At 39.2% G+C, this 19,852-nt stretch overlaps 1 protein-coding gene across 2 annotated transcripts in view; it reads left to right on the forward strand.

The window, feature by feature from the left end:
• Nucleotides 1-19,852, forward strand: part of PLCB1 (phospholipase C beta 1) — a 425,476-nt gene that overhangs the window by 321,489 nt on the left and 84,135 nt on the right. For both annotated transcript variants that reach the window (XM_062571529.1, XM_062571530.1), the window contains exons 15-23: nt 3,361-3,431; nt 4,055-4,151; nt 7,274-7,358; nt 8,293-8,417; nt 9,480-9,634; nt 11,403-11,567; nt 13,567-13,666; nt 16,018-16,122; nt 17,022-17,131. In XM_062571529.1, coding sequence (XP_062427513.1) covers nt 3,361-3,431; nt 4,055-4,151; nt 7,274-7,358; nt 8,293-8,417; nt 9,480-9,634; nt 11,403-11,567; nt 13,567-13,666; nt 16,018-16,122; nt 17,022-17,131 — 1,013 coding nt within the window. The remainder of the gene's footprint in view (nt 1-3,360; nt 3,432-4,054; nt 4,152-7,273; nt 7,359-8,292; nt 8,418-9,479; nt 9,635-11,402; nt 11,568-13,566; nt 13,667-16,017; nt 16,123-17,021; nt 17,132-19,852) is intronic.

Below are 19,852 nucleotides of genomic sequence, written 5' to 3' on the forward strand. Positions count from 1 at the left end.
AATTGATTTGGTCACTTTGCTCACGTGTGACTGCCAAAATGCATTACATAGGATTGTTCTGTCGGTCATTACTTTCCTTTAGGGCCCAAGCATCTTTTAGAGAATGGCAATTAGTATAATCTCTCTGTCATTCAGTACTTCATCCTAGATCTTACATCCTCTCCATGTACTGAATTTCTGTGGCAGTCTCAGTGCTGCATATAAACCCTTCACAAACAGCAGCAAATTGATTTGAACAATGACTGTGGGAATTGAAGAAATAATACTAACCCACTTTTATTTAAGGACAACTGAGTCTGAGAGAGCTTGGGAGCAGTTTTGGGGTGGCCGACTAGCAACATCCAGAATCTGATTTTTAAGAATATTTTAATATTTTAAGCATTCAGAGCACAGTTCCAGAGACTTCAGCTACAAATATGAGCACTCAGCATTTCTGTAAATCAGATGCCAGATTTCTGTTTGTGAATATGTTTTAAAAATTGCCTACTGTTTTATAAGAACATTATGTCAAGATCAAATGTAGAGCCTGGTTCCTTGGGGCAGTATTCAGCCGCAGTAATCACAACACCCTTCTGTTCACCAACTCACTCCTTATATGCATCTCAATATCTGCAGCATATAGTGCTGAAACGCTACAGGCATTTTGCTGTTCTACAGCCAATCCCAATTTCCTTCTAGAGCATGAGAAGAATAATGTAAATAAAGACTCAGTAAAAGAAACCTGATTTTAACACTTCTTAACATTAAGTGTTTTGAATCTGCAACCTTAATATAATCTTACATTTAGCAGGTGGAGTGTATTATTCAGATAATTCTGTTGTATTGTATTAGACCTGTCAGAGTTATTGCTTATCTCCAGGAGAAAGTTGTGCTGATTTAGCTTTCTGTGAGATTTTAAAGTTTTTTTTCACAGCAGCACAAAAAATACAAAGATCAGTACTTCAACTGATAGCAAGCTTCTCTGTGCCTTATACTGCTTAAGGTCAGATTTAAATTAAATCCAAACCACTGTTAAGATATGTTTAGAAAACATGCTATATGAAGACTAGATGATGGTAATATAGTAGCAATAATTTAAAAAGCTTCCAAGACAAGAGTTTGCAAATAGCTTGCAACACATTCATGAAACTAATGGAAAAACTATTTTTAATAGGTCTAATGTGCTGCCTGATACAGCTGCTTATTGCCAGGTTGCACTTAGCCTGTAGTACAGCTGCGAATGTCAGCAAATCCCACATGCTTCTGTGATATTCAGTGTCTGTGCCCTTCCAGGAAGGACCGTGGAGGGTGGCACCTAGCCTGATCCCACCAGTACTGTAGGACGGTGAGCATGTAGGGATCAGGGGCTCAAATATTTTCTCAATCTGGCCAAGGCTTGCTCTAAGTTTGCATCTCAGCAGTGTGACAGCAAAAGTAGTTGGATTTTGAGCATAGGACTATGCCATTGAGTAAAAGGCAATGCAGATGCAGTCATAGTTTCTAAAACTGTATTAATTTTTATTCCGTGTTTGCATTCCTCTGTGTTATTTGCGCTGGATTTGCTGTCTAAGGGAGAAATTGAAAATAAGCGGATCTCCTTGGGAGTTTTCCTATTAAGTTTTTTAAAACAAACAGATAATATGTTGCATACTTCCCTCCCTGGAAACTTTCAGCAGGAACAAGCTATCATGTACTTGGTATCTCAGCAGTGCAGGCTGGCTGAGGTCTGCTCGTCTCCCATCCCGTGGATTAAGAGAAGCGTTATTTTCCCAATCTGGATAAATAAAGTGAGGGCTTCCCATCCAAAGACTGTCGCTGCAAATCCTGTGAGAGCATGGCTGGCTCTTAGCAGTAAATTGAAGTTCCCTGAGCCATCCCTTGAGCCTCTTGGGCAATCATGTTATTTTCTTCAATGAAACATTCAGAAAGAAATATGTTCATGAATAAAAGCATGACATTTCAACATCTGCATCTGGAAGGAAATTCAGCCTGAGTAGTCATCCTTTGGTTGTGAAAGGAGCACTGATTATTTAAATCATATGTGCTCTACATGTTCTGAAGAGGCCCACTGGGCATGATTCAAGGCCTATTGGAATAAAGTGGGATTTCTTTATGGATTCAGTAGATAGATTTGGGCCTTTGGATTAGGCCCCAAATTGACATAAGGAACAGAGGCTGAATTACCACTCTCTTGAGAGTTTGGGAATGCTATACAGTAGTTAGATTTTTGTGCTACCAAAATAAAATTGCTGCTGCTGAAGAAACCTGAAAGCTTTAGATAATAAAATCTTCAAGAAGAGTTGTTAGTCTCATAGGTGCAGATGGGTGGTTCAGTTTAGGTTGAATTTAACTTTCAGAGTCTTCTTAAAACTCATAGTATACACTTTATGGTAGACAAAACCACAGCAGGAAATATTAAAGAGAAAGATAGGGGAAAAAGGATATTACTTAATGGATTAGTAATATCCGAATCAAAATATTTTGTTGAGGGGAGGGAGACATTCTTTAATTAACAGTGAGGAATCTGCGTCTAGCCCATAGGAATTTGATGAGCATACTGCTATGGGGAACAAGGCTTGAATGTGTTTTGTTTGGTCCCATTTATGTCTTTAGTGCATTTTCAAGGAAAAGATGAGATCTATGCATCTTCTTCACATTATTTGATTTGCACTGCCCTCAGCTGGTGAATTTGAGGAATACTGCTTCAGCTCTAGTAGGAAAGTATACCAGGCCAGTCTGAATGAAGGTAACTAAAGTCAAGCTACTGAAATTGGGTGTTCTTGTGCCAGCTCCTGCCAGCTATGCCCTCATAGTACACACAGTGGATGTGTTCGGAACAGATGGATTTGTCTGAACAGTCCTTGTTGCCACAATACCCAGGAATCTCATCAATTATGTATGATTTGTTCATCCTGTGAATGCTGTTACCTGCCCATTCATAGGTGGGGTGAAGGCACTCATTCAAGGTCATGCAAGGATCCTGCGACACAGAGAAAGTTTGAACTTGAGTCTTCCTAACCCCAGGATGGTAGCCATAGGACCATCTTTTCAGAGTACCATGTGCTGTTGTACCTGCACACTGTGTACACTACAACACACTTTTCTCAGTACTGATACTTACTCCATGATTTCCAAATACTGATCGTCTAGCAGTTACAAACAAGGTTTTCATTTGGTGGGACAATAAGAACTTATTTATCAACATAGAAAATAGATAAATCCCTCAAGACTGTGTATTTGGTTTGTTTTGTGACAAAAGTACATATATAATGTGGTATCCTTTAAGCAGTCAGTGCCAGTTCCACATATCTCAAGTATATTCCTGGTAAATTTATAACTATTGCTTCAGCCAGTAATTATTCTGTGCTTAAAACATTTCAGGAGAAGCAGAGATTGAGAGCGATGATGATGATGACTATGATGATGATTGTAAAAAGTCTTCGATGGATGAAGTAAGTGTTTACATTTATTTTATTCTGATGGGTCAGTTCCAACAATTGTGGGTTGGCTGGTGTTACCAGGAGTTGGGCTACCATCTAGTGGAGAAAGGAAGCAGAGCACTGGAAACATGCTATGCCAGCTTTCTGAAGTTGATTGCTAACAGTCTTAGAAGCACATCGGTACTTTTTTTCATTTATATTTTAATTTATTGAAGAATAAAAATTAATAACACCATAGCTGATCTGTTTTAGCCAGCTGCTTGTGGTGTATTCAACACTGTTGGAAGTAAAAACTAGATGTTGAAAACTTAGAGCTATAGTATTTATCCAACAGTATTGAAAAGCATACTCACCACCATGCAAGTATAACAATAATGCACTCACTCCTTTCCCTAGGAGCCTTGTAAAAAGAATGAATACAGCATCAGTTTAATTTGACCTTGAAACTGTATAGCAAATTCTCTTCATTAGCATATGAAGCTTCTGGAGTGATGCATTTACTTCACTAAGCCCAGATGAGTGGAAGATATCGTGGTAGACACAAAACTGGGCATTGGTACTTGTGGTTGCTGCATTGATGGTCACCGTGGGTTTTGATAGGCTCAAACTGCAACGTTTTCCCTTCTCTGTCCCAGGGAACTGCTGGAAGTGAGGCTATGGCCACAGAAGAAATGTCTAACCTGGTGAACTATATACAGCCGGTGAAGTTTGAGTCATTTGAAATATCAAAAAGTAAGCAAGCTAAGTATGAGCAACATCTTTTGCTGAAAATTACCTAGAGGTGTTGCAAAAAAGTTCTGGAGAAATGCTAGTTCTGTGTCCTTTCAGTTACATACAAATACAATGGTAGAAAATGTTCTCTTGGTATTAAGCCCAATAATTCCTCATATATCTTGAGATCTGCATTAGTCTAAATATCAAGCTTCATCAACAGTAATTCCAGTTTCAAAGACATTTCTGAAAATGTTATATTTACATTGTGTTTATTGTCCATGACTGAAGAGTTACTTAAGGAGTTTAAGGAGATCATAAATATTCCTTCAGCTTAGGGGAGTGCATTTGTATTTTGCCTGATTTACTTTATAAAGGATTTAATGTAAGCAGAGTGTTTGCCCTTCCCATATGCAAATTCCATCTTTCTTGCCTGTGTGCATTGTGTAGAAAAGGCCATAACTTCATCCCCTGCTGGCTTTTACAGAAGATGCCTTGCTGGGAATGCGCTCTATGGCATCCTTAATGAACACTGCAGCATCTTTTGCTTTCTCAAAGCAGAATCCCTCACTGTTTGCCTGCCCTTTTTCACTTTGTTTTGACAGGTTACAATACGCTCTTCGAGCTCTTTAGTTAAAGAGGCATATAGCATTTTAATTTGTTATGGATTTATGGAGGCCTTGCAAAGGACAGGCAATGAGTTCCTAATTCTGTATCTGTATATAAGATTTTCCATTTATTTCTTTTGAATAATGAACTTACAATTATGATCACAACTGCCTAATTAGAATAGTATTAAATACATCCCACAAAAGGAAGTACTAAAAAAGTAAATGTTAAAAAGTCATTACCTATTTATATGTATGTGCACATTTATATAGGCATACACACAAACTTCCACAAAATCATGCAGAGCGCTGTATCAATTCCTTATAATAGTGTCCCTTGGATGTTTATAATTTTCATTAGCTCTAATGAGCATTACAAATACACAGTGGGAAGGAAATATTCCTTCTGGAAAGGAAGTCATGTGAATCCTAGCAAGACAAGTTGATGCAGCTGTTGTAAAATTCTCATGTGTAGGCTTCTTCTGTATCACATGTCTGTGCCTTTCTGAGTTACATATTTTGTAAGGAACTGTTCACGTCCAGGGTTTCTACTGTAAGCCTTGATGTGACCTTTGATCAATGAAGTTGTTTCTGTGAACTCAGTGTTAAGGAATCAATATTTCTGATGTTTGTGTAGAAAAAAATGTTGCTGGTTGTTTAAAGCAGTGGTCTCTGTAGCATGACTTCTGGATTTTGCTCTTACTCCTGGCCCTGACTTCCTGACAGACCTTTATTAAATTCAGTGAACATCAGTTGAATAGGAAAGAATTAGATAAGTTTTTTTTTTATTCAATTTCATCAATTTCTGAAATGTTTTATTTGTACTTGTTTCTTTGATTTAAATCCCAATGTTTAGTAAACATTCTACAGCTCCTGTTATGCTCCAAAATGGCTTGGGTGTCTATATATGCACTAACTGTTCCTAGTTTTGGGTGTGTAAGGCTGTGAGTAGTAAAAACGTAGTCAATATGTTACAAGATGCATTCAGAAGACTAAACTTCTCTTTTCTCCTACTCAAAGACCTTTGTTTTGAAATGCTGTGGGTATAAAACAGCTAGGATTGAGGTTATAAAAAACATTACTCTTTAATGCAGATTAAGATGTTAGTGCTAAGTGTAAGATGTGTTGCTAGTGCTGTCACGTTAGTAAGGGGAGGGTTGGGAGAGGAATAATCATTTTTATAAAGAGCTCAGACAGGAGTGAGCTGGCTGGAACCAAGTCTGGAGAAAGAGGATATTGCTCGTTGGAAGGGTGGAAGGGAAGGTAAGTGTCAAGAGAGCAGCCTCGAGGGAATGGCAGGAGTCTTTCTGTAACAGCTATGACTAATGGCAGTAGCATGATGGCTACTAGCTAGAAAGCAGTTTTCAAACTTCCTGGAAAAGGATGAATGGTAACGAAGTGCTTTTGGAAGAACAGTAAAAAAACAAAAATACCAAAGCAAACGTCCATTCCGGATATAAAAGAATATGAAAACTAGAGAGAAGTTAGGGAACAGGGATTGCAAGGAAATACCAGTCTCAGCTCTCCTAGAGGAAAATAATCACTTTTGGGACACGTGGTGATCCTCTGATTCTTTAGCATATCCTGCAGGGTCTGCAGGTCACCAGCTGGCAGCACTTTTTCCTTTTTCCTCCCACACTGGCCAAAAGAATCTAGCTCCTCACCTTGGAGCCTCTGCTTCCCTTTTGGCTTCCTGTTAAGAGACAGCCCACCTGTTTTGGTTTTTGGCAGTTTTATCTGTCTCCTACAGCTTCACAGTTTGACTTCAGGGAGCTAGCCAGGCTGGCTTCCTGGCCATCCCTGGATTATTTCTGCAGTCCAGTTACTTCTAAAACCAGATGAGGGTAAGCTCTTTCTCTGGCTTTTTGTTTACTTTCAATGGAGTGGTGGGGCTGGAGAGTTCATGGTACAACATGTGCACTATTGGCCTCATCTAAAGAGGCAAATTCAAGGCAGATGTGAGCTGACCCTACCATATTGAAGATAACAAGAACTACTGCAGGCACAGCTAGCACACTGCTTAGTTTAATCTGATATGACATTAGTTATTGCAGCTTCAAATTGGCTCAGACCCTTTGCATCCACCTGCAAAGACAGTCTAGAGATCCTCCGGGATCCCCTGCGTTACCCACAACAGCAACCATGTCACCTCTGCTCCTCACCTATGAGCTTGGGGCTCTACCCCTCAGAATAAATCAACACGGTATTTTGTAAGCAAACATGAGAGACCTCTGCCCATGCACTGACTTCCTGGTGACCTGCAGCTGGTGCAGTACCACTCCCGGGCAGCACCAATCCCCTTCGTTCCGGCAGTGCTAATGTGGGTTTGACAGAGCCCTTGAGTATGCGCAGAGTGAGCTTACTGCTTTCAGCAAGCGATTGTATAGATGAATCCTCTGAGATTACTGTAAAGTAAGCTGGTGAACAGTAGGTGGGTTAGAGGAATTAAGACTAAACCAGTTGTTTGCAGCTAATATACCGCATATATTTTCATGCTCTGATATGTCACTGTTTCTCTCCCTTTCAAAATTACAGAACGTAACAAGAGTTTTGAAATGTCTTCCTTCGTGGAAACCAAAGGGCTTGAACAACTTACAAAGTCTCCTGTGGAATTTGTGGAGTATCCTTGACTTTCAGAAAGCTTCTTTCCTAGCCTTTCTCAGTCTTAGATTTGTTACAGGGCTTTACTGGAATAGACAGTAGAAGGAATAGGCTACATATTGAAGACCTGCTGCTTTATATTCTCATTATTAAACTTATCACCCCATGTGAGATGGCGGGAGTTATGGGAGAAAATTGTCAAGATGTGAGTAACTTTCTGAAAACTCCTGCAGGAGAGTGCACTTTTCCTCAAACTCTTGTTCCTCTGGTTCCAAGATCACTGAACTTTTTCATTAGCACCCACTTCCTTTTTAGTTTTTCTTTTGTAACTTCTAGAGAAAAGCTAAGGAGGAATCTGTTTAGACCTTTCAGTGTTTCTCACTGTATCTTTTCATGGCTGCAGTTCAGAAAGAATGATCAAGATGTACCATAAAGATTAATGGAGAGAGATAACCTGCAGCATATGTCTGAGACTGGTAGATTTGACTATAAGTGCATACTCATCCATTCTGCTTGTATGTGGAGGCTAATTCTAATGCTCATTTCAGAAGAGTATTTACTTTTTAGCTGAGTACCTCTGTCCCCTCCAGTGGAAGGTTTGCTGGTTACAGCTAGTTAGTCTTTATAAACACAATCTTAGGAAAATTGCAAGTTAGTAATCATGATGATACATAGAATTTTACGAATGCTATTTTTGTGATATAAATGCCTATGCTATTTCCTTGCTTACTCCAAGTACTCTGTACAGGAACAAATAGCACCTTTAATCACCCTCTGTTTATCATGTCTCCTACAAAATTATGGATCTCTGGAAACATTCTGGTTGCAGAAATTCAAAAAGCAAAGCTGTACCATTCTGTAAAGATCATCTATGTTTAAATATTGCAATTGTATAACCTTTCTGCAAGGTGTTTTTTGTCACACGAACCACAGCTTAACTACTCACCCTTTAGATACAACAAAATGCAGCTAAGCCGAATTTATCCAAAGGGAACACGTGTAGATTCTTCAAACTACATGCCGCAGGTCTTTTGGAATGCTGGCTGCCAGATGGTTGCTCTTAACTTCCAAACTGTAGGTAGGTTGTGATGGTCTTTTGATTTATTTTTCCACTTCTCTGATGCAGTTTTCATATGGGAGATGGGGAAGGCTTTATTCACCAAAACATTGTCAGCGGTTGAATAATACTTTTGGTTAACATTTTTTTAACTTGACCTGAACAGTATTCATAAGTAATGTGCTATAGCTCATACAATATACACACATAATGACCTCAGAGTTAGCATCATTTGTAAGTGGTAACTATTGAGCAGCATTTGAGATCTGGCAATAATTTTATTCCCATGTTTTGCAAAGTGTCTGTATATCAAGACCAAAGTGACTTAGACAGCAAATTCCATTTTAAAATTGAGTGTTTAAAAATCAAAAACATTTAGCCTCCTAGATGCACAAGTCACTGTTGAAATAGGGTGTGTCGTCTTCCAAAGTTATGTCTGTTCTGTGAGACATACGAGTATTTCCAGTTACTGGATCCCAGTACATACTCTGGCCGTGTTGTCTCTAGGCTGGTGTCATTGCCTTGTTCCTTTCTCAGTCAGGGCCATGTATGCACTGTCCCTCCCTGGAAAGGAAAAGCCTGCGCAGCTGCAAGGGAGCTATGGCCTGCTCCACTGGATCCCCTACGTGGGTGAGCTGGGAGGCAGGACTGTGAAGGAGCACTGCACCACAATGTAGGTGTAGTCTATAAAGTATTGGAAACCTTTTCAGACCAGTTTCAACCAAGTATTAGGCACCTAGCATCCTACTAATTTTAGGAGAGGTTAAAAACATTGAGTACTTTGCTTGGTCAGGTCCTGAATCCGTACAATACTGGTGAACTCAACACCTAAGTAAAAATGCTCCTTCTAAAATTTGAAAATGTAATCTACAGAGTAATATATCAAAGCTTTCCTTTTTTATGGAAAGAATCCAGGAGGGTGGCTGCAATCAAATTTGAAAGCTCTTTTAACAAACAACAGCATCCCATAAATAGCTCTTTGCATTATACATTTGAAATTACAGTGCATAGTATTATTTTATTGCTTATTTATAATTGTGATTTGCACAGAACTAATCGTTATGAATATTTTTTACCATGTAGATTTGTCTATGCAAATAAACATGGGAATGTATGAGTACAATGGCAAAAGCGGATACAGGTTAAAGCCAGAGTTCATGAGAAGACCAGACAAACATTTTGACCCATTTACTGAAAGTATAGTGGATGGAATAGTAGCTAATACCTTATCTGTCAAGGTAGGTATACAACCAGTGAAAATGCTCTCTTGATCGTGTCAGAACATACATATATTTCTGTTTTGCAGTGGCCTAGCAAATGACCATGCTAATTCAAGAAAATACATTTAATTTCAGGGAGTGACATTTAATTTTTAAAGTGTGAAGGATCTTCCCCACATTTCATATTGCAGATTAAATAAGAGTACTTTTATTGTGTATATTCTCTTTCATGCAAGTAACTAGGATGTTACTGAGTTTAAGAGAAGTTTAGCCAAATTTTTAGTAACAGGTGGCTGAATTTAAAACATGATACTGTTATGAAGTGGTAGGTTGCACTGAAATAGCCACAACAGTACACTACTTAGTACAAAACCAGATTTCTGTCCCTCCTATAAGTTCTTCAGAAAATTGTTGAACCCTAAACGTGAGCTGCAGGGTCATTGCCAACTTGCTTTTCTTAATTACCTTTTTAAGGACTCCTCATGAAGTCCAGCGACTCTCAGGAAATCTGTAAATTGAAAACTACTTCTGTGAATGTTTAGAGTGCTAGATTGCACTGGCTATGACAGGATCACAAATTTATACTCTGTGTATCTCTAGGTATAAAAGCATAAACTTTGTGAAATCCTGTTATCCCTTTAAGGGATGTGTTCATTAGAATGGTGTCCTTATTGCGGAGTCCACCTACAAAATATTCTCCTATTTTCATTGAGAGAAATAAGTACTTTTTTTCGGGCTGCAGGCATAAGCATAGCGGCACACTGCTATGGGGAATATGAACGAAGCAGTAACCTGCTGATGTACGTGGTATAAAAGATGACTAGCTGGGAGCATCCTTTCATGGTGACCCATAATCACAGAACCTTTTAGTTCCTCCTGGGGGTTTTGAGGCACCTTCTTCTGCTATTTTACTAAATGGAGACGGAAATCATTCAATAGCTATTAGGAGATGCACAGCATTTCTAACAGGAATGAGCATCCAGGTATGATGAGACAGCTATCAGAAGTCAGCTGCTTCTGCCTGCCCAGAGAAGACTCTGCTAGTTATAAAGTCAGTGGCCACATACAGTACAGCCGAAAACTGAGTAAGATTTGCTTTTAGCAAATCTGAGGTTATTAAGGTGCAGTGACATGGCTGAATATTCCCCTGCTTCTTCAATTTTCTGAATTGCAGGCCTGCTTTTATATTTTTTCAGAGCTGCAAGGAGAGTTCAGTTTCCAGTTTAAAGCAAGAAATAGTAAAGACCAGCTTTTTCATAGTTGTCTTGGTTTTGTAACAAAACTTTATCTCTGTGAAGAGCCTTAGTATTAGAATATGTATTTTTAGCTTGTTTTTTTTTTTCTCTCACAGTAAAAGGCACACATAGTTTCTTTGCTGCTCATACCTCTTTTCTTCCAGCATTATCTTCTGAAGTTGTGGTTGAAACTGGCTAGAAATTACAGGTCTCAAAGATAATGTGTTGTGAAAATAAGCAGACAGATTGAGAAAGGAGATCCAAATTAGTATTCCTACAGAGGGAAGGACAGCAGCAGGATTTTAACCACATTATTACTCACAGGGGAATTCAGGGTCACAAGGTCCCAGAAAAGCAGGCCTCCTAAGTTGTTTTTCTGTCTGCAGTGTTAGACAGTGGTTTGTTTATTGTTTTGGGGGTTTTGTTTGGTTATTTTTTTTAAGAACACATGCTATCTTATCATTAATGTGAATTATCCATCTGAATTTCAACCACTCGTTTCCTAACCTGCCAAAACTATCTCTAGTGATTCTCATTTATTTTATTTTTAGATAATTTCAGGTCAGTTTCTTTCTGATAAAAAAGTTGGTACCTATGTAGAAGTTGACATGTTTGGCCTGCCTGTCGATACAAGAAGAAAAGCTTTAAAGACAAAGACCTCTCAAGGCAATGCAGTTAATCCTGTGTGGGAAGAGGAAACCATAGTGTTCAAGAAGGTTGGTGTAAAACTTGCCTCCCAAAGGCACAACATGCTTGTTTTATCTCTATCTTGTCCAGCAGGATAATTTCGTGTTTTGAGAAAGTTTGCATTTGCCAGAAAGAATATAAAGAGATTACAAATGTTTTTTTTTTTCCCTTCAACTGTTCACTGTTAACCACTTCTGGTGTAATTTTGCTGCTGTAGTCATGCCAGTCCCTACTAAACAGGTCAGGTTAAAAGTGACCTTGCTTGTGTCACTGACACGGCTGGAAGCAGCAAACATGTCAATAGACGGATCTCCGTGACATGGTGCGGTGCTGTGCTGAGCCACGAACAAGCAAGCACAGATCCCAGAAGCAGTTTTGCTGAATTACTGTGGCATTTTGCGTGGGCTGAACAGCCTTGCTGAAAAGCAGAACTCGTTAACTTGCAAGCAACACAGAATGTGTATGTGTAGCTATACCGATTTGGCTGTCCAAGCTTGCACATTCAAAGCAATGTTATCTCTGCTTAGGACTGGATTGTGCTAAATAAATGTAATCTTAGTGATGAAATATCATAAATGCCATCTACCAGACATGAGACATAGGCCCCTGAGTTACTCATGCGGTTTGAACAATATTACTCAGATTCAATTCTCCAAACTTGCAGAAAAACTAAGCCTGTTTTAGGATCATGCAAGATGAACTTATAAAATGCAGCATACTATGTTTTATAAGTATACACAAAACCAGTAGCTCTACTGTTACCTAGGTTTGGACAGTGTGTTTAAATCGGTCTTGAGTCCTAGTATTTGAGGCACAACTTCTCTCATGTCTCTAAGCAAATGTAGTTCACAGAGACACTTAGACAGTTGGTGCTTGCAGCCCTGCTTTCTAGGGAGTGCAGCTTTCTTCCCTGAATATTTTGCTTTCTGAATGATTTTGTTTTGGCAGCCTGCCTGAGCTCAGCTTTGGAAATATCACTAGCATTTTTCTTCTGTGATCGACTTCTAATTCGTGTCCTTCGTTTCTCTATTTAGTTATGATCATGCTTGACTGCCTCTGTGCTCAGAAGGAGCGTGGATTACTATTTTTAGTTATATTGAAAATAACTTACAGAAACTCTTAGTTTTGGATTGTTGCTTTTTTTTTTCATTGTCTAGATAAATTTTAGCATGACATGTTCTGAGAAAGTAGATATACGTATCTGCACCAAGTTTCACAATTTGTGTGTTTGTGTGGGTATTCACACTGACTAAGAAAATGAGATGTATTATGCTGCACATTTTTTAAAGTCTCACTGGCAGGGCATGAATAAAATTAAGATTCTTTTACTTCTGAGATTTAAAGTGATTCGGGTCTTTGTGGGGTAGTCTAGTAACCTTTATTTCATTTTTTGATTTCTTTTTTTGCTGTTTGTCCTTCTTTCTTGCGTAGTCGACCACACCATGTCAGGAAGCATCCAATGCTTGCAAGCATCCTGCCTGACTAAACCTCTTTAGCCTTGCCAGCAAATGTACCGCAGCACTGGAAAACCCACTGGGGTTGACATGTTCATGTGATTCGTACTTTGACACTCTGCAAAACGTGTTGAGTTACTTACTAAGTTTTCAACACTACTATGTCTATCAGTGACTTGTCTCAGAAATAAGTAATCCCACTGGCATACACACAAAGGAAAAAAAAATCAAACATGTAGGGTGTGAGAACAGAGCACATTAAAATATGGTAAGAGTGGAGCAGCCGAAGTCGCTTGTACTGTGTTCAGAATGTGAACAGTTAAATTGCTGCTTTCAGCATCCTATGCACATGTCTTACCTCAAGTTTCTTGACATGAAAAATAACTATGGGAGTTATTCTGATATGCAATTGCATATACTCTTATTTCTTGTAGATCAAGATTTACTGTGAATGTATAGATATTGTTATCTAATGGATAGAAATGTCTCTTTCTGTCTGCTATGTATCCTGTCTCTAGAAGCAGCTGTTTTATTCAGAACAGACTGGTAATAATGCAACAATATTTCATCCTAGGTTGTTTTACCTTCCCTGGCATGTTTGAGGCTAGCAGTGTATGAGGAAGGAGGGAAATTTATTGGTCATCGGATATTACCTGTCTCAGCGATTCGACCAGGTAAACTTTCTTCTCTCTTGAGACATACGTTGTGTGGTAAAAAAACAGCAAACCAGAATTTCAACTACTGTAGATCAACAAAAATTCTGCAGCTTTATAGCAACTGGGGATTTGAATAATATATCTTATCTTTAAACAGGGAGATACCGTATTTCACCAGAAATTTAAATCTCATTTAAATTTAAATGTTTTTCTCATTTAAATGAACCAGGAAAACCAGTAGAGTTAAGCATTGGCGGCATGGTCGGCACTTGCTGGTCTACAGTAGATCAATTGCATGTTCACAGGTTTATGCTGGTAAGCACAATTATACACTTTTGAGAGGAAAGAGGGCAGCAGCAGCCAATTCTGCTATGTTGTCTTTGTGAGAATGGAAGAGCGCTGGGAATGAAAGAAAATCATGCTCCTGTGATGTAATTTGTGCAGGCATGCACCCAAGGACTGACAGTGGATATCCATACAAGTTGTTGTGTCTCTGTAAAATAAACCCAACATTATTTTATCTTCATTGTTGAAAATTTTAAAGATCACTTCTTTAAAGAGCAGTATTCCATATCATATTATTACTGTTACTATTAGTTTGACCACTTAACTGCAAATTGTCTTGTTTGAGAACTCAGCCCCAGTTTTCCAGGTGAGGGTCTTACTTGTGAGGTATGTTTCAGAAGGATGTGGTGACACTGGCTTTTTGAGCAAGGGAAGTGTCTGAATTCCAAACCAGTTTTCCAGTGATGAGAGGGTAGGACTCCAAAATAGGGCCGTAGGCACGTTGACAGCTTCAGTCACAGTGGAAGAGGAAGGATATCTGTGTCTACGCTACACCCGAGCTAGCCAATCCCAGCAGTTGCACTGAACTCACATGTCCCTGTGTCTAGCAGTTGTTTTCCATTTCGTGCCTGGAGACTGTCTGAGCTCAGGTAACCTGTAAATCTGTCCCTTCTTCTCCAGTGGCACGTGACAACAGGACAGCTGTAAGTAGCTCCAAGCCTTGGCTGGTGTGGGTTGCCTGGCCCCTGCACGAGCGCCGGCGGTCTGGGTGAAGCTTGCTGCTGGGCACGTCTCTGCAGCAGGATTTTCTTGCCAGTCTAATCTGAAGTCTCATTTCTTTTTCCCTTCTCCCTTCCTCTTCTCTCTCCTGCTGTTGGCTATGCATTCCTGGCCCTTCTGGTGTGCCAGCTCTGTCAACTGACAGATGTTTTTGTGAGCCAACCCGCAAAGCTAAATCAAAGAGCAAACTCTGCTTTTTTATACTGGATGAATTTTCTGCTGAGTTCATAGATAAAATTGCCTCAGGGAATGTTTGAGAGTGCCAGAGCAAGGTAGGTGATGGGAGAAGAGGAAGGGTGGCTGTGAGCAGGAGGCAGGATTTCCCTCTTCTGGTGGAAGTGAGTTTATACACTTGTATAATCTTAACTTGAATAATCCCTTTGAGCAGCACAGAGCCTATTCAAAAAAGCATTAAATGAGGTACCTACTTTTAAGTTTGTTCTTTTCAGAACAAAGGCCACTATGTTAAATCATATGAGCACTTTGGAGAGCTTGTACCCACAGGCCAGTCTTCTGTCCTGCTGACTCCGGTGATCATTCGTTTACAGCATGTGATGGAGAACAGCATGATTATTTTAGTCTGTGTACACGCTGAAAATCAGCTGTGGAGCTCAAGGGAACTGAGGAACCTTTGTAATATGTAATTTTTCTTCTTATGTCGGAGCACAAGGGAAAGAGCAAGAGTGGGTGGTGTGTGGCTAGAAGAAGGGGGTTGGGGCTGGCCATTAGCTTGGCAGAGCTGTAACACTATGTGCCCTTAATCACACAGGACAGCTTTCAAAACTGTCTGCAAATTATCTTTTTTCAAATACATTTCTAAGGTTGGTCACCTGAGAGGATTCATTCTGACACTCTTTAGAGGAACAATGCCACATTGCCTCTGTGGTTTAATTAGATATTGTATTATGGATGAACTAGGACATCTCAATTTTATCAGCAATTCAGATTCCTGAGTACCGGGAGAATTACTTTTGAAAATAAAATAAGATCTCCAAAACTAAAAAAAGTCTGACCAGAAGGAATAAAATAGAATATATCAAAAATAATATAAATGACAATTTAGTATCCGTCAGGGACTTAAAAATAAAGGGGAAATACTCTTTTAACCTGCAGTGCTCCTATGTTTTTTTAACAATCCTTTGTCTGTGTGCTTGTCTCTGAAAACCTTAAGATAAATCCTTCCCTATGAGAAGTTCCTGGAGTTGTTGGCTCAGTTGAAGGCATGTTGTAAATAACAAATGATAATACAATTATGCTGGAAATACCCAGTTTATGCTCTAAACTGGATGGCTCTTGTTTTACAGGCTACCACTACATCTGTTTGAGGAATGAAAGGAACCAACCTTTGACACTGCCAGCTCTCTTTGTGTACATAGAGGTCAAAGACTATGTACCTGATACTTATGCAGGTAATTTTGTGAATTTTTTCTACTGGGAAATATAAAGGTTAATTGAAATGCTAAATGAATATGGTGTCAGTGACCTGACGTAATGGGATAGCAGTCATTTGAACAAAGCACTGCATCTGATGGAGCATTATGTCTCATCACTCATGCAGAACAGCTCAATTTGTAGCAGTCTACCTGTGGTTTAGGATCAGAGCAAGCTCTTTAATTTTCAGCAGACTTTGCATGACTCCAAAGGAGGAAAGGTTCCAGACACTTGCTGTTGAAACACAAATGAAACTTTGTTTACATGACACAGTTGTGTGTAGGTGTTCCTAAGCAGAGGGAAGTGCTGTGCTACATGCAGAGTACTGTATTTTGGAGTCAGCTATAAACCAGGCTAGGTTTAAAGATCGTATTGGGCATATTCAGTTAAAAGAAATGTATTCTACATAGCTGTTTTGATTTTGAAACAATAGGATTTTTACTAATGCTCCTTGTGCCTCATGTCTTGGAGCAGGAACCAAGCTGGCCATTGCTGAAAGCCTGTGAAAATCCATCATAAAATACCGTGTGCACAAAAACGCATATCCACATCACCCAAGCGCAGACTCAAAGACGTAATAAAAAGCTCAGCGAAAGCAGCATCTTTGGTCTGCCCCATTTTTCTCTTAGCCCTCTGTTACAATACTGAATGATCAGGCTCAGTATTAGTGAATAAGTACTGCCAGCACGTGTTCCCTCTGCTGGAGTTCAATGGCTCGTGTTAGAGTACCTGTGCATGACAGTGTACTCCCTTCCATTGCTGTTTCTAAGGCCTAATACCTCTAAAGAACAGATCTGTAGATCTTTCCTTAAAGCCTGATGAACACTAGAACCATAACATAAGGGGCTTGGAACTGAAGCGTTTGCTTTGTTTCTAGATGTGATCGAGGCCTTATCCAATCCAATTAGATATGTAAACCTGATGGAGCAGAGAGCTAAGCAGTTGGCAGCATTGACATTGGAAGATGAGGAAGAGGTGAAGAAAGAGGTAAGGGAGGTTTCAGAGTTTCTGCAAATTATGTTACAGAATTTGAAAGCACCTACCTTCCCTAGAAAGACAAATATTAAAAGTCTCTAGGAAATGTATATGTTGATTACTTAAGCACCTTTAAAAATCCTACCCAGAATCAGACTTGGATATGTTACAACTGAGTAACATGCACTCTGTGTATGTTTCCACTGAAATCAGCATGTTATGAGTAAAGCAACTTCAGAGGTAAGGAGACACCAAAAGCTCAATGAAAAACCATGCTAGGTGTCTGATGATTTGCACCTTTGTTATTTAATAAATGAAGATCATCATAAGTAATTTTCTGGTGTTTACCAGTCTGGTGATAGAGTTCCCCTTGTAAAAATGATAACTGTGTGTCAGCAGCTCTTCCTGAAAATATTACAGATATTCGAGAATTTCAAGTTCTGTTTATAGCACTTCATTTCTGGAGATCTTATTCTGTTCAGAAGCATTCACATCTCACAGATTCTGATGTTTCTCATGAGCAAAGAAAAACTAAAGAGACCTAATACCATCATAGAATAATTTAGATTGGAAGGGATCTCTGGAGGTCAACCTCTCGTAAGTCTTAGAGAGAGATATGAAGGAGGAGACTGTAGTATGGCTAAGTGTTCAAGCCTATTGTTGTAGCTTAGTTGAAAGCTGTGGGAGCCAGATTTTCAGTAATTTACTGTGTGTTTGGATTTGTGTGGTTTTCTAAGGACTAGCCTTTAAACCTCATTTTTCTGTATAATTGCGTATACTGTACATACAAATGCAGAAATGTAGTTTTGAGCATACTTCAGAGTGCTAACAGTTTAGCTTTTGTTTCCTATATTTTCATTTATAGCGAGGAATTCAAAGCAATTAAAAAGATTCAGTCTCCCTCAGCTTCAGTTATTGTCACTTGGACCTTTCCTAGTGGTGTTTGAAAAGATCAACCTTGTATTTAAAGATCACTTGTGTCAGATGTTAGGTATGTCATGTGGATCAAAAGGCACCTCTGTGCAGATCCCTAGCAAACATGAAGAAAATGCTCTGTAATCCTAAAATGCTCTTAGCTGTGGTGTCTGTCTTTTTCAATTCTCAGATGTGCAAAACCTCATCTGAACTAGATTTTGTAACCAAGAATACATTCCCAAAGCAGACTAGATGAGTCAAAGTCATTGCAATTCATTGGCCAACAATCTACTCTTTATGCAGTGCCACAAGTGTGGCTGAATGAGGACACTGTGAAATGCTCTATAGTATGTTAGACATTTATCTAGGACACTCTACACATGAGATTCTATTTTAATAGCAAAGTCTTTTTTTAACATAATGCTTTAAATACCTCTAGAGGTCATTTTTACTTTTGAAAAAGTACAGATTTCCCTGGTCTGTGCAAGATTATTTGTTAGTTTAAGAAAAAGAATACCTTTTAAAGCAACTAGGAAGAGGGGAAGTTGCACTGCAATACAAGGCTTAGGGAATGTTAACATATGTCAAGAAGCTTGAAAACTCATAGAATAAAGGAGCTGGTTTTGAAGTACTGCAGAAATACTTTTAAAAGGAAACTGTAATGATTGTGGTCGTGCATTTCCTAAAAATATATAGCCATTCAAGTAGAGGCAGCAGCAGAAGATATATGCAAAATTTCTGCTCTATGTCTCGGTCCAGATACACCGTTCCTACCTTGCATTTACAAACATACATGCTAGGTAAGAATATTTGGCAGCTGGACTGCACTTGGAAATCTCAAATTGCCTGATCTCTAAAATAACATTTTTGTTATCGGTCAGCAGGGCTAATGAAAGTTTAAGGGATTGATTTTGTTCACTTGCAAAGATACATATGAATCACATTGGTTTAATAATTGCAAATATGCTCATTGGCAATATAGTTAAATAATTCCAAGTATGTTTGCCAGATATGCATAAGTGCACCTGGATTGAGTTTCTCTAGGTACAATTTCAAATCTACACACTATTAATGTTTGTGTCCAAAGCTGTGCTGTCTGCTAGCACTGACTCCTGCCACATGTCCCTTTCCCTCTTCTCACAGACATGTATCTATCTGAGCTGGGTTCCTACAGCTGTCAAAATCGTTGTTTTTTTTTTCTCTGCTGTGTTAAAGTTTAAACTGCATTCTTGTAAGACATTCCTCAGATTTCTTGTAAAACAGTAGCCAAATAAGCTACTTAATTATGAATTATTTTGAACAGATAAATTAACCTTTCTTTAGGCTTAGAATTACACTGCCTGTTAATTATCAGTGGAATAACATAAATCAAGAAGAAGAATCACTGAAGAACTGATAAAATTTACAGCAGCTATTCTGTATTATTTTGCGGTGTTCCCATCTTGAACATGACACAAAGTCCTAGCTTTAGGTTTCTGAACAACACTTGAGTTCAAAGCTCTGCTTCAGCCTGGCCTTAGATTAAGTGTTCTGTAGATGGGACTTCTCAGAACAAAAGCGCTGAAATACCTGCGCCGTGGGGTTTGCACATTTAACTGCCTTCGTCTGAGTATGCACCAGATCTCTGCCTGTGTGTGGGCAGTGAAGGTTGCCTCCTTAGGCAGTGCAGTGCCCTTTGGCTACAGGAGGAAGAGATTTCAGAGATTTGCAGCGGGGAGTTCCTCAGTGTACATTCATCCCTGCCCGAGGCGGAGCGATGTGACTAGCTCCTATCTTTTCATCCCCACAGCCATGGGAGTGGAAGTGTGCAGGGGTCTA

Source organism: Rhea pennata, chromosome 3 (assembly GCF_028389875.1).
Source record: "Rhea pennata isolate bPtePen1 chromosome 3, bPtePen1.pri, whole genome shotgun sequence".
In the NCBI taxonomy this organism is placed as follows: Eukaryota; Metazoa; Chordata; class Aves; order Rheiformes; family Rheidae; genus Rhea; species Rhea pennata.